Source organism: Culex pipiens, chromosome 3 (assembly GCF_016801865.2).
Source record: "Culex pipiens pallens isolate TS chromosome 3, TS_CPP_V2, whole genome shotgun sequence".
Classification (NCBI taxonomy): domain Eukaryota; kingdom Metazoa; phylum Arthropoda; class Insecta; order Diptera; family Culicidae; genus Culex; species Culex pipiens.
The window spans coordinates 77,919,068-77,933,137 of record NC_068939.1 but is presented as its reverse complement, the minus strand read 5'-3'; the positions used below and the strand labels follow the sequence as shown (position 1 = coordinate 77,933,137).

At 35.3% G+C, this 14,070-nt stretch overlaps 2 protein-coding genes across 4 annotated transcripts in view; both read right to left on the bottom strand.

The window, feature by feature from the left end:
• LOC120424875 (uncharacterized) overlaps positions 1-14,070 on the bottom strand; it is a 413,383-nt gene that overhangs the window by 84,548 nt on the left and 314,765 nt on the right. The window lies entirely within an intron of this gene.
• LOC120431695 (protein GPR107-like) overlaps positions 1-14,070 on the bottom strand; it is a 48,804-nt gene that overhangs the window by 33,001 nt on the left and 1,733 nt on the right. The window contains exons 4-6 of the mRNA XM_052709915.1: positions 6,997-7,252; positions 6,553-6,941; positions 6,108-6,498 (exon numbers count right to left, since the gene is read on the bottom strand). Of these exons, the coding sequence (XP_052565875.1) occupies positions 6,108-6,498; positions 6,553-6,941; positions 6,997-7,252 (1,036 nt within the window). The remainder of the gene's footprint in view (positions 1-6,107; positions 6,499-6,552; positions 6,942-6,996; positions 7,253-14,070) is intronic.

Sequence of the window (14,070 nt, the reverse complement as noted above, 5' to 3'; positions counted from 1 at the left end):
TTCGCAATTCGCAATTCGCAATTTTCAGTGTAAGAACGGGCCTTGACCGATCTTATGCACTAGGTTCCCGACGAACACGCACTGCCCTTACACCTACATCTCACCCTTGCTCTGAGTCAGTACGAGCAGCACGCTAGAACACGCTTTGAGTGTTCGTGCCAGGCATGCACACCTTCTTTTCCGGTTACGCATTTTAACTCGGCCGGGGGTGGTACATTACTTAGGGTTTGATGTAAGTATAAGCGCCTAACCATTTATAGTGTGCCTATCAACTTTCATTAAAGCAAAAACTGTTTTATTTTTAGTTTTAATTCAAAAACTAGTTGTTATTTTACTGTGTATTGTTTTCTCCTGAAATATTCCCTAATGTTAAGTCGTGTTTATCTGTTGCTATTTCTTTTGTCGCGGTGTTTTGTTACAATTTTTGGTCCAATAGTAATGTTTGTGTTAATCCTTGAATCATTCCATAAATTGAGTAAGGGCTCCAACCTTGCTTAACCCTTTCAGGCCTGAATTTTTCTGAGCTGTGTTAATCTACAATTTTGGTACCAGTAGTTCATTTTTTCCATGAGTAAACAGAAACAGGCAAAAAAAAGTTAAATTTCATTATTTGATGTTCCGGGTCCTCCAAAGTGTCCTGGAATATAGATCTTGGAGTCTACCGCCGTAACAACACGATTCTACCAAGTTTCCGATCATGGTTCATATTCAGTGATGTCCTTGGGACCCTTTGGCAACACTATGAGCTATGTGGATCACTTTTGGGATATTCTGGGTCCTCCAAAGTGTCCTAGAATACAGATCTTGGAGTCTACCGCCGTAACAACACGATTCTACCAAGTTTCCAATTATGGTTCATATTCAGTGATGTCCCTGGGACCCTTTGGCAACACTATGAGCTATGTGGATCACTTTTGGGATGTTCTGGGTCCTCCAAAGTGTCCTGGAATACAGATCTTGGAGTCTACCGCCGTAACAACACGATTCTACCAAGTTTCCAATTATGGTTCATATTCAGTGATGTCTCTGGGACCCTTTGGCAACACTATGAGCTATGTGGATCACTTTTGAGATGTTCTGGGTCCTCCAAAGTGTCCTGGAATACAGATCTTGGAGTCTACCGCCGTAACAACACGATTCTACCAAGTTTCCGATCATGGTTCATATTCAGTGATGTCCTTGGGACCCTTTGGCAACACTATGAGCTATGTGGATCACTTTTGGGATATTCTGGGTCCTCCAAAGTGTCCTAGAATACAGATCTTGGAGTCTACCGCCGTTACAACACGATTCTACCAAGTTTCCGATTATGGTTCATATTCAGTGATGTTCCTGGGACCCTTTGGCAACACTATGAGCTATGTGGATCACTTTTGGGATGTTCTGGGTCCTCCAAAGTGTCCTGGAATACAGATCTTGGAGTCTACCGCCGTAACAACACGATTCTACCAAGTTTCCGATCATGGTTCATATTCAGTGATGTCCTTGGGACCCTTTGGCAACACTATGAGCTATGTGGATCACTTTTGGGATGTTCTGGGTCCTCCAAAGTGTCCTGGAATACAGATCTTGGAGTCTACCGCCGTAACAACACGATTCTACCAAGTTTCCGATCATGGTTCATATTCAGTGATGTCCTTGGGACCCTTTGGCAACACTATGAGCTATGTGGATCACTTTTGGGATGTTCTGGGTCCTCCAAAGTGTCCTAGAATACAGATCTTGGAGTCTACCGCCGTAACAACACGATTCTACCAAGTTTCCGATTATGGTTCATATTCAGTGATGTCCCTGGGATTCATTGGAAACACTTTGAGCTATGTGGATCACTTTTGGGATGTTCTGGGTCCTCCAAAGTGTCCTAGAATACAGATCTTGGAGTCTACCGCCGTAACAACACGATTCTACCAAGTTTCCGATTATGGTTCATATTCAGTGATGTCCCTGGGATTCATTGGAAACACTTTGAGCTATGTGGATCACTTTTGGGATGTTCTGGGTCCTCCAAAGTGTCCTGGAATACAGTTCTTGGAGTCTAGTAATGCTAAAGGGTGCCAGCTCCTGGCGGGTTTCGCTTTGTAAGCGAAAGGATGACTTGAATCCCATCTGGCGAGGCAAAAAGGGTAGGTGGCGGTCGAGGGAGGATTTTGACTGCAGCGTTAGTTGAATTTGTTCAAGTCATAAACCTCCCAAAACCCAACACATTCAATCCCTCAAACGATCTGTGGGCGGCTGAATCTGAGCATTGAAAAACTCTGTAGCAATACACGGAGAAATCCTCAACTGCAACTTTCTACTCGCTAACATAGTCTCAGGCAAAATTCGAGCTGAAAATTGGGCTATATGATCGGTATCGAACTCTATATGGGTCAAAAATATACGAGGTTTCCCCTCAATCTCACTTATCTCCACGTCCGCGGATTGGTTTCTCGTGTTCGTCAAAGGGTCCCAGGGACATCACTGAATATGAACCATAATCGGAAACTTGGTAGAATCATGTTGTTACGGTGGGAAAATCCAAGATCTGTATTCCTGGACACTTTGGATGACCCAGCACATCCCAAAAGTGATCCACATAGCTCATAGTGTTTCCAACGGGTCCCAGGGACATCACTGAATATGAACCATAATCGGAAACTTGGTAGAATCTTGTTGTTACGGCGGTAGACTCCAAGATCTGTATTCCAGGACACTTTGGAGGACCCAGATCATCCCAAAAGTGATCCACATAGCTCAGAAGGTTGCCAAAAGGTTCCAGGGACATCACTGAATATGAACCATAATCGGAAACTTGGTAGAATCGTGTTGTTACGGCGGTAGACTCCAAGATCTGTATTCCAGGACACTTTGGAGGACCCAGAACATCCCAAAAGTGATCCACATAGCTCCGAGTGTTGCCAAAGGATCCCAGGGACATCACTGAATACGAACCATAATCGGAAACTTGGTAGAATCGTGTTGTTACGGCGGTAGACTCCAAGATCTGTATTCCAGGACACTTTGGAGGACCCAGAACATCCCAAAAGTGATCCACATAGCTCATAGTGTTGCCAAAGGATCCCAGGGACATCACTGAATATGAACCATAACCGGAAACTTGGTAGAATCGTGTTGTTACGGCGGTAGACTCCAAGATCTGTATTCCAGGACACTTTGGAGGACCCAGAACATCTCAAAAGTGATCTACATAGCTCCGAGTGTTGCCAAAGGATTCCAGGGACATCACTGAATACGAACCATAATCGGAAACTTGGTAGAATCGTGTTGTTACGGCGGTAGACTCCAAGATCTGTATTCCAGGACACTTTGGAGGACCCAGAACATCTCAAAAGTGATCCACATAGCTCATAGTGTTGCCAAAGAATCCCAGGGACATCACTGAATATGCACCACAATCGGAAACTTGGTAGAATCGTGTTGTTACGGTGGTAGACTCCAAGATCTGTATTCCAGGACACTTTGGAGGACCCAGAACATCCCAAAAGTGATCCACATAGCTCATAGTGTTGCCAAAGGATCCCAGGGACATCACTGAATATGAACCATAACCGGAAACTTGGTAGAATCGTGTTGTTACGGCGGTAGACTCCAAGATCTGTATTCCAGGACACTTTGGAGGACCCAGAACATCCCAAAAGTGATCCACATAGCTCCGAGTGTTGCCAAAGGATTCCAGGGACATCACTGAATACGAACCATAATCGGAAACTTGGTAGAATCGTGTTGTTACGGCGGTAGACTCCAAGATCTGTATTCCAGGACACTTTGGAGGACCCAGAACATCCCAAAAGTGATCCACTTAGCTCATAGTGTTGCCAAAGAATCCCAGGGACATCACTGAATATGCACCACAATCGGAAACTTGGTAGAATCGTGTTGTTACGGTGGTAGACTCCAAGATCTGTATTCCAGGACACTTTGGAGGACCTAGATCATCCCAAAAGAGATCCAAAGGGATCGAAGTGGTCCCAAATGGTCGTGAGGATGTGACTGGTAATGACTTAATTTTATTTGCCTTGAAAAATCGTTGTAAACCTGAATTATCTTCAACATTTTCTGAAGTTTCCAAATTTCAGGTTTTCAGGATGTTCTAGGTCGTCAAAAAGGCCATTAACAACCACTCAAACATTTTTTCCTAGGTAGAGAAACTCATAAATTACAACTTTGCTGAACAATGTTATATGTTTTGAGCACTGTGTGATTTTATACAACCGAATTTCGGTATGGGTCATATATGACCCATCAGGCCTGATAGGGTTAAGAAAAAGGTGAAATTTCAAAACAATGGACAGTGAAGGAAATATACTGTGTAAAGAATCAAAAGTAAAAGAAAGATAGTAATTTATGAAGTAGATAAAGAAATTAACAATAGTTTATAAATAGAGGTAACAAACAAGCTCAGATTGCATGATAAACAAAATTGACATCGCTGCCAAATTAAGGGAAAGCAGACAGTTTGTTACAGCAGCATCAATTAGTAAAATAGAGTGGAAAAGCGTTGAGAAATAAGAGAATCAAATAAGTAAAATCGAAATCAAACGGAGGATAGTAAGCAGAAGCCGTTTTAGAGAATCAGTGAAACAAAATAAACAGAAGATAGCTGTTAGCTGAAATGGAAAGAAGAGAAACCCCGTTGTGCGATGTTTCAGGTACATCCACAGCAGTTGACTCAACATACTGCGAATCAAAACAATACCGTCTACAATCACAAATTACTTCCCTTTCCCACATTGACGCGCCCCTTTCTTCTAGCCGTCTCTACTCTGACCCTCGCTGGTCAAAGGTTTACGAGTCGTTACCACAGGCCACCAGCTAGGTTACACCTTGTCATCATTTTGACTAAACCAAGCCAACGTGGAGGTAAGAAAATAGGACACTTGCAAGGAACCAGAGCCATGCTGTTTTGTCCAAACAGCACTACGGATGTAGTTGGGCTCTTTCCGGGATGTTCCTCGCCTAGGTGTGTCAACCGACGAGTATCATCAGTATCCTGCACCCTTGGCCTGCAAATAAATTATAAATATAAAAAAAAAAAAAAAACAAATTAAAAAAAGGAGTTTAAAAATTAAAGAAACACACAAAATTTAAGAAAATAAAAGAAATCTAAAATTAAAAAAAAAACAAGAAATTTCAAAAAAATTCAAGTAAAACCAAATGGTGCCTGACGTAATTTAAGAAATTACGGACATTAAAAAAAAAGCAATTTAAGAAGTTTAGGGAAATGGTAACAAAATTAAGATATTAAAAAAGTCAAGAAATTTAAGATTTTTTTCTTTTAGAAATTCAAGAAATAAAAAAAAGAAATGTTAAAGAAATTCAGAAATTATAAAGTTTTTAGAAATTTAGAAAATTTGAAAAAAAAACATCGAAGGTGTCAATTTTTTTTATTATATTCAAAAAAAAAATCTTTATTTTCATGTTTCAAAATTCGATAGATTTAAAAAGTTTTGAAAAGATTGAAAAAAATAATAAAGCCAAATTTACAGTTATTGCTTTTTGGGTGTTTTTGAAACCGCATTGAGTCAGGGGTATGAAAAAACACGCAAAAAGCTAAAACTGAAAATTTGGTTCATTGGACCTTTTCAAAAAACACTCCAGAATATATCGTCAAACCTTACATTTTGAATTATTTTACTGTAGGGTGGGCAGCGAGTGTCCAAGAAAGTTAAAGCTGCCAGAAATACATTAATTAACAGCACCAACTGCACGAGTTTAAAATACATTTGAAAAAAAAAATCACAAAAATAAGATTTTTGAAGAATTTAAAAATATCAGAAAATTTGTTTTTTTTTTTGCCTTTCTTACTAAAGAAAGGTGTAGGTTACTTTATGGCTGGACATCATTTTCATCTTCGTAAATAAGACAGTACAACATGAATTTTAATCGAAAAAATCGCTGAAAAATCACACTGCATCGATTTTCGACGCTTCGTCGCCAAGTCGACAAGTTGTCAAGTTGAGCTTCGAATACTGGCGCGAGAATGCTGACGATATATACTTGTTTGTAGTAGCTTGTTTTTCTGGATTGACACCACATCAGAAATAGAGCTCTTAGGACAAAGTTCTTTGCCAAAACTGACAACCTTACAATCAAGTAAAACAACTCACCTTCAGCAAGTACACAATGATCCGGGTAAAGTAGATGTAGCACACGATCATGATGTAAAACTGCCGAAACAGCTTCAACTTCCTCAGATTAATCGCCGCCTTCCCGTCCGTCCCGGCTGCCTCCTGCAGGTGCCGAATCGACCAAACCACCGGAAACAGAATCGCCCCACAGCACAGCAAATCCACCAGTATGAAAATGTCCCGCCAGGTGCTGTGCTCCTTGTCGCCTTCCTCGCTCTCGGCGATGATGATCTCCGCCACGTTCGCCAGCACCTGCAGCGGAATTACGATCATGAAGAGCTTTTTGTCCTTGTCCGCGAGGATGTGCTTGATGAAGGTCCACCCGGTGCCGATCAGGACGATCGTGATGAACAGGACCGCTCCCTTCAGGCTGGAAGCGATTGTGAATTAGAAGGTGGAGACTTAGTTCCGGTTAAATACTCACAGATGCGTCACGTAGTACAGGATGGCCCACGCCTCGACGTGCTCGCCCTGCGTCTCGATAAAGTGATAGTTGATGGCGTGGAACATGAGCGAGAGCGACTTCAGGAACACCAGCACCGCCATCAGGTAGTGGATCTTGAATACCGGATGTTTGCTCTTGCGCAGGATAAACACCCAGAACAGGCCGGACAGGAAGAAGAGCAGCGACATCATGAAGTAGAGTGCTGGGAGGGGCATTTCCCCCGCGGAGAGATAGTTCCCGCTGTTGTTTTCCTCGATGGTGACGTCAAACTGGAGCGGGTAGAGGTTGCTCAGGTCGTAGTTGGGGCAGCTGTGGAAGTACAGGTTGTAGAGACCCTCCTCGGCCTTGCTCGCGACCCAGACTGCGAACTGCGAAAAGAAAGTCTTTATTCAACTCCCTAAAAAAATACTTTAAGAATCTCACATTAAAGCTGCAGTACTTGAACGGGTCGCGCTTCTCGCAGCTCAGCGAGAGGTTAAAGTTGCGGCAAACCGAAGCCCCGGCGGACTCGCCGGCCACCGGCGACGCAACATCGCGACGTTTTCGCCGTTGCATGTACATCGACTTGGAGTCGCTGACCTTGGCGAAAGATTGGCGCTTCGAACGTAGAGCCGGAATCTGCTTCTGGTCGCGGTAGATGTGCACGTTCTGCCACTCGCTCGAACAGTTCAGGTGGACGCTGGCGGGAAGGAGAGAGCAAAAATATAGATTAACATTCCAACGCCCAAGGCTCCAAAAAAGTTGGAACGGCAACTTCAACTCGCTGGTTCTCGGGCATAACTCACCCAATCAAGACAATTCTTTTTTCCAGTGATTTGTTAGAATGTCTAGATGAACCTAGAACTTTGCAGAACTCAATTTGATCAAATCTGTAATTTTTGCGATCAAAAACATCGTTCCAACTTTTTTTTTTCGCGTGTAAAAAAAAATTCGCCAAAAATTCCGCGGAGGCTGTCGTTTTAAAAAAGTTGGAACGATGTTTTCGGTCGCAGAAATTACAGATTTGTTCAAACCAAGTTCTGCAAAATTTTAGGATTATCTAGACATTCTTACAAATCCCTGGAAACAAGAATCGTCCCGATTGGTTGAGTTATGCCCGAGAACCAGCGAGTTGAAGTTACCGTTCCAACTTTTTTGGGAGGCTTGGGCGTCCGTGTAAGTTGGACATGCGTTGGGCGTTCCAGTGTTAAGAAGAGTTAAAGGGAGTTGCAGGGTTGTTACGGGAGAGTCGAAAAAAAATCCGCGCCGACCTAAAATCCGAAACCGCGCGAAATCCACGCCATATAAAAAAATATCGCGACCAACATTTAAGAAATTTTATTTTTAATGAAGAAAAACTAATTCAGAAAGTATTTGATTGAAAAAAAAAATCCTCAAGAGACTGTCAAGGAAAGGGTCATGAAAAAAATCTTCAAAATAGAAAATACAATATTTAAAAACCTAAAAATTTAACTTCAAAAATATAACCTCAAAATTAAATCAAAATCTAAAATTATAATATGATAAAATTTTAAATTTCGAAAGTCTAAATATTCAAAATCTAAGAATTTTTATACAGTTTGTAATCCAAAATCCTCGCTAAAATTTCACTCCGAAAGAAATTTAATTTCCGATATTTAAAATAATGTCTTCTCATAATTTCAAAATCTCTTACATAAAATAGGACTTCAAAAATTGTGGAATTCAAGAATTTAAGAATTTAAGAACTAAGAATTTAAAAATAAAAACATTTAAGAATTTAAGAATTTAAGAATTTAAGAATTTAAGAATTTAAGAATTTAAGAATTTAAGAATTTAAGAATTTAAGAATTTAAGAATTTAAGAATTTAAGAATTTAAGAATTTAAGAATTTAAGAATTTAAGAATTTAAGAATTTAAGAATTTAAGAATTTAAGAATTTAAGAATTTAAGAATTTAAGAATTTAAGAATTTAAGAATTTAAGAATTTAAGAATTTAAGAATTTAAGAATTTAAGAATTTAAGAATTTAAGAATTTAAGAATTTAAGAATTTAAGAATTTAAGAATTTAAGAATTTAAGAATTTAAGAATTTAAGAATTTAAGAATTTAAGAATTTAAGAATTTAAGAATTTAAGAATTTAAGAATTTAAGAATTTAAGAATTTAAGAATTTAAGAATTTAAGAATTTAAGAATTTAAGAATTTAAGAATTTAAGAATTTAAGAATTTAAGAATTTAAGAATTTAAGAATTTAAGAATTTAAGAATTTAAGAATTTAAGAATTTAAGAATTTAAGAATTTAAGAATTTAAGAATTTAAGAATTTAAGAATTTAAGAATTTAAGAATTTAAGAATTTAAGAATTTAAGAATTTAAGAATTTAAGAATTTAAGAATTTTAGAATTTTAGAATTTAAGAATTTAAGATTTGCGAAAAAAAATCCATATTGTTTTGAAGTTGATATTTTTTAGTTTTTAAATTTTGACTTTTTAATTTTGATTCTATTAAATCTTCAATATTTCGATTACCCAAATTTTTGGTATTTTGAATTTCAGATTGCTAAAATTTTGAATTTAGAAATTTCAGATTTTTTAAATTACGATTTTAGAAATTTCGAAAAAAATTAACATGTATTTTAATTATTTTTTTGTTATAATAAAAGCTATCAAAAAAAAAAATTTCCATTTTTTAATTTCTGAAGCTTTGAATTTGGAATGCTATAATCTTTTTATTTTCGCCAAGAATGTGTAAATTTTGAAAAAAAAATTTCTACCGATTAAATTTCTACCATTCCAAAATTCGAAAGTGGAGACCAGCTTCTGTTACGCGCTCACCAGAACAGGCCCCAATAATGGTTTTTGTTACACAAATTCTAATGTCTATATCTTCGGGAAAAATTTGTAATATTTGATTTACAAAATTAAAAATTGAATAAATCCAGTATTAAATGAAAAATAAATAAGGTTTAAAATCATTACTCAAAACTCAAAAGAAATTAAATATTCAGAGCCGGAGATGTTAAGAAATCTTCATCTTCATATTCGACGTTTCATACTATGAAAATACAAACAAACATTTTCAGAAGAAAATTCAATTAATAAAAATTATGAAATTCTTCCACTCAAAGGAAAAAACAAATTACCGTAATTCCTGATAATATTTTTCATGATAGCTTGAAAGTAATTCTATCTCTCTCAATTAATTTATTTATTAAAAATTGCCATCCGCGCAAAATCCGCGCCTGAGCAAAATTAGCCAGCAAATCCGCGCCAGATCCGCGCGATCCGCGCCGTCCGTAAGAACCCTGGAGTTGGACTTCCCTAACACAGAAAAAAAAATTAAATGAATTTAAAAATAATCTAAATATAGGCATTTTTTGTAAATACAGAAACTAAACAACAATTGAAAAAAAACTTTACAAATGGAACTTCATTATTACGATTCAGAGTAGAAACACAAACAATCAGTCTTTGAAAAAATTATCGAAAGTTCAACAATACTTATAACGTTCATGTTATTTTTTAAATTGGCAAAAGTATAGTTTTGGATACTTCGTTTCAACTGGAAATGACAAAAAGTTAAAGATAACTGAACTTAAAATTTCGATCCTATTTTTTTTTTGATTTCATCATCATTTTAAATCAAAGAATGATTAAAACATAATTGCATTCAAAGGATTTAGAAAAATGTCAAGAAATTCATAATTTTTTTTTTAATGTTGTAATTTTTGATATTGTTTTTTTTTTTTTAATCAATGTTAATTTATCTAGTGGTCAGTATTTAACTGTTTTTTTTCAGTGAACATTCAGTTGGATATGATTTTATGTTTTACCACTTATTTTAAGCAAAATGTTTGAAGAGACAATTTTTTAAACAGTTTTGCAAGAGACTTTTATGTAAAATTGTCTAGGGAATCGATTCTCACTATGGGGTTTTTAAAATTTTGACGTTTAGACCACTTTTCAAAAAAAAAAACAGTTTTAGTAAATGATTTTTGTATTTTTTTAGGAGAGACATACCATCCTGTATTTTTCGTCAGTCTTTTGGTAACATCTTAGGCTATTTCCTCAAAAATTTTGAACGAAAAAAAATCGTGACAACAGCTTCAAATTTAAGTTTTAGACCTAAAAATCAAAAAATCTCATAGAAGTGGCGTGTATTTTTGTTTCAGTGTATTTTCTTCAGAAAGCCCGTCCAATTTCCTACATGTTTGTCTTTGACCACTTTTGGATACGACGAAATGGCTTCGAGATACAGTAATTTTTAAATTACAAATTACATAAATATTTAAATACCTTACTCCCTTCTCAAATGTTATTTTTGAGTACTATTGGATGGAGCCAATACACAAAAATGGCTTATATAGGCCTAGGATAACATGTCTAAAAAGTTTCATTGAAATCGGAGAGGGTCGGGTACAAAAGTATCAGAAAAATTCCTGATTTGAGATGGAATTGCTCTTTAGTTAAACAATCAAAAATATTTACCAAAAAACCATTGCCAAACTTAAGTTGGAATCTGTTTTCAAATATTCAATCTATGTGACAAAATGAAATAGAATCATAACACTAAGCTGGCCATTAGGCTATATTTTTATATTAGTTTTTCATTAACTTTACCTCTTGTATGATAAACAAAAATTTATAGAGATTATATGATTCATGAAAAATATTATAAAGATCTGTGTCAAAGACTCCAATTTTAATTAAGATTTTGAATGTCTTAAACAGCTTTTCCATACTCAAATATATTGAAATAGTGAAAAGAACCTTAAATTTAAAGTAAGTTATTAAAGCAGAATTGAGTGAGTTCAATTTGAGAATTGTACAAAATATTACAAAATGATTCAAGAGTTAAAAAAAATAATTTTCAATCAAGCATGCTTATAATTACCGACTTTACCCGACTTTTTGACAAAAAATCATAAATTCCCGACTTTTTCCCGATTTTTGGCGGATTTTGGCGAATTCCCGACTTTCCCGATTTCCCGACTTGAGTGGACACCCTGCGGACATACGAGTTAGGAACTTAATCGACCAGGATCCAAAAATTTCAAATCATTCTTACTGTCAGAGATTTGTTCAGAACTATCACTGTCGATCGGTTACCACATCTACGTCAACCATGACCAGCTTTTTTCCGCGAAAATCTCCTTGGTATCTTCGGCAAAGTTGTAGGTATTGTTGAGGAATATTAAGAAAAAATAGGTACACGGAAAAAATGCATTTTTTTTACTTTTTATCACAAAAACTAAATTTCCCAAAACACGTATTTTTTTCATTTACGAGATGTTTTAGGGGACAAAACCCTGAAACTCAAAAAATCTGCCGCCGAATTCAATCATTCAATATTACGCCCTTTAGAAATGTTAATCTTGATTCAAAAAATTTGAAAAAAATGTTTTTGAAAAGATCGGAAAATTTCACGAATGTTTCATGTTTTAACATTGAAAATCGTACCATTAGTTGCTGAGATATCGACATTACAAAATGGAGGGTTGTTTGGGTGAGACTTAGAAATTTGGTATTGCTCATAAGCCGCTGTATCTCAGAGTATCTTCACGATATCTAAAATATTGTTAGAAATGGTCACTCACGGTCACTATTTTAAAAAATCGAAAAACTGCAAATATTTCGCAGAAATCAAACTTTCGAAACTTCTTGAAAACGGAGCCTTAAATAAAAAAAAATGTGGAGTTATTTTCGATTGTAAATTTCGATAACATAAAAAATGAGGTCAAAAAAAAAAGTTGAATGAAATTTAGATTTTTTTCCAAAAATCACAATTTTTTCAAAAAAATATTACTTGGCGGCAGATTTTTTTACCATACTCTATGGCTCAAAAGTTGCGAGTGTCTGTCCTCTAAAACACATCAAAAAATCTCGAAAATAAAAAAAAATACGTATTTTAGGAAATTCAGTTTTTTTTTTTTTTATAAAAAATTATAATACAATAAACGCCAATTTTTTCCGTGCACCTATTTTTCTGAATATTCCTCAACAATACCTACAACTTTGCCGAAGACACTAAATCGATCAGAAAATTCATTCAAAAGATACAGATTTTCGAATATTTACGTACCATTTTTGTATGGACAGCTGCCAAAATTGTATGGAGACTTGTATGGGTAAACCAAATAGCTTCTTTGGTTATAAAGAAGGTCCCAACAACAAGGTTAGGGCCAAATAAAAAAATTACAGATAAAATCAATTTCCGGTTTTGGAAGAGAATTGCTCATTTAACTTAAAAACACAAAAATTTCCCCGGAAAATCAGAGAGATTTTTTTTAACTGAATTTAACTTTTTTAAGCTCCGAAGGCCTCAGAAAAAAATACTTCGGATAACCGATCACGAAAAAACTAAATTTTTCTTTGTTTTTTTTTTTTGTTGTAAAGCTTTAGTATGACCCCTTAACTACCCTAAAGTGATTAGGATGTTTAAATCCAAGATGGCGGCCAAAATGGCAATTACGAAGTACTGAAAAATTGCTTTTGGTCATTTTTAAGGCAATCAACCATTTAAATTTGACTAAATTTAATGCTAAAAAATAAGAAAATGAAAAAAAAACAGAAACTTTTTTTTTTGTTCGTGATTTGATTATCCGAAGTCCCGTAGGAAGGAAAATCGAACTTCGGAAAATCGAGTTTGGACTGTATTTCAAAAACATTGATTGACGTTTCTTCTTGTATTTTCAATCAAAAATTGCACTTTGAGACTTTTGCTTTTTAAATTTTGGGACCATAAAACATTATGACCTTTTTTTCACACACACCGAATTCGGTAAAGTTTACCGAATTTACAACTGCTCAAAATTACCGAAATCGGTAAAAACATACCGAAATTCGGTTATGAAGTTCATTTTTGTTTATCGTACAACCGAAATTCGGTAAAAAAAATCTTAGTAGGTATATTCATTGATATTTTGCTTATTTCGGTAGTAGCATAACTGCATCAAAATAAATTGATAAAATCAAAAATTACCACATTAAAATTAAAAAAAAAAACATAAATAAAATTAAAAATTTGAAAATTAAAGACACAAAAATTAAAAATTATAAACTTCTACATTTTCAAAATAAAAAAAAAATCAAAAATTATAAATTTAAGCAACCGAAAAAACTAACGAATTTGACAACCTCAAATTCTGGCAACATCTTCTTCCCGATTTTGACAGCACAATGTTACTAAAATCGGATGGCATTCAATTTCAAATTTCTAAAACAAGAAAAAAAATTAAAACTTCAAAAATAAAAAAAATCAATGCAATCCAAAAATAATAATGATAAAAATATGAAGATTATTAATTTCAAATGGTTCAGTTTCAAAAGTTCAATTAAAAAATTGTGAACAAATCCAAACAAATCCAAAAAAAAAATCATCCCAAAACTTCATTGAGCAATTCCAGCTCAAATCAGGATTTTTTCTGGTACTTTTGTTATCTTCGGTCTATATAAGCCATTTTTGTGTATATGGAGCCACTTTTACTTGAAAATAACATTTGAGAAGGCCGTAAGTTATTTCATTTTTTTTTTAAATTTG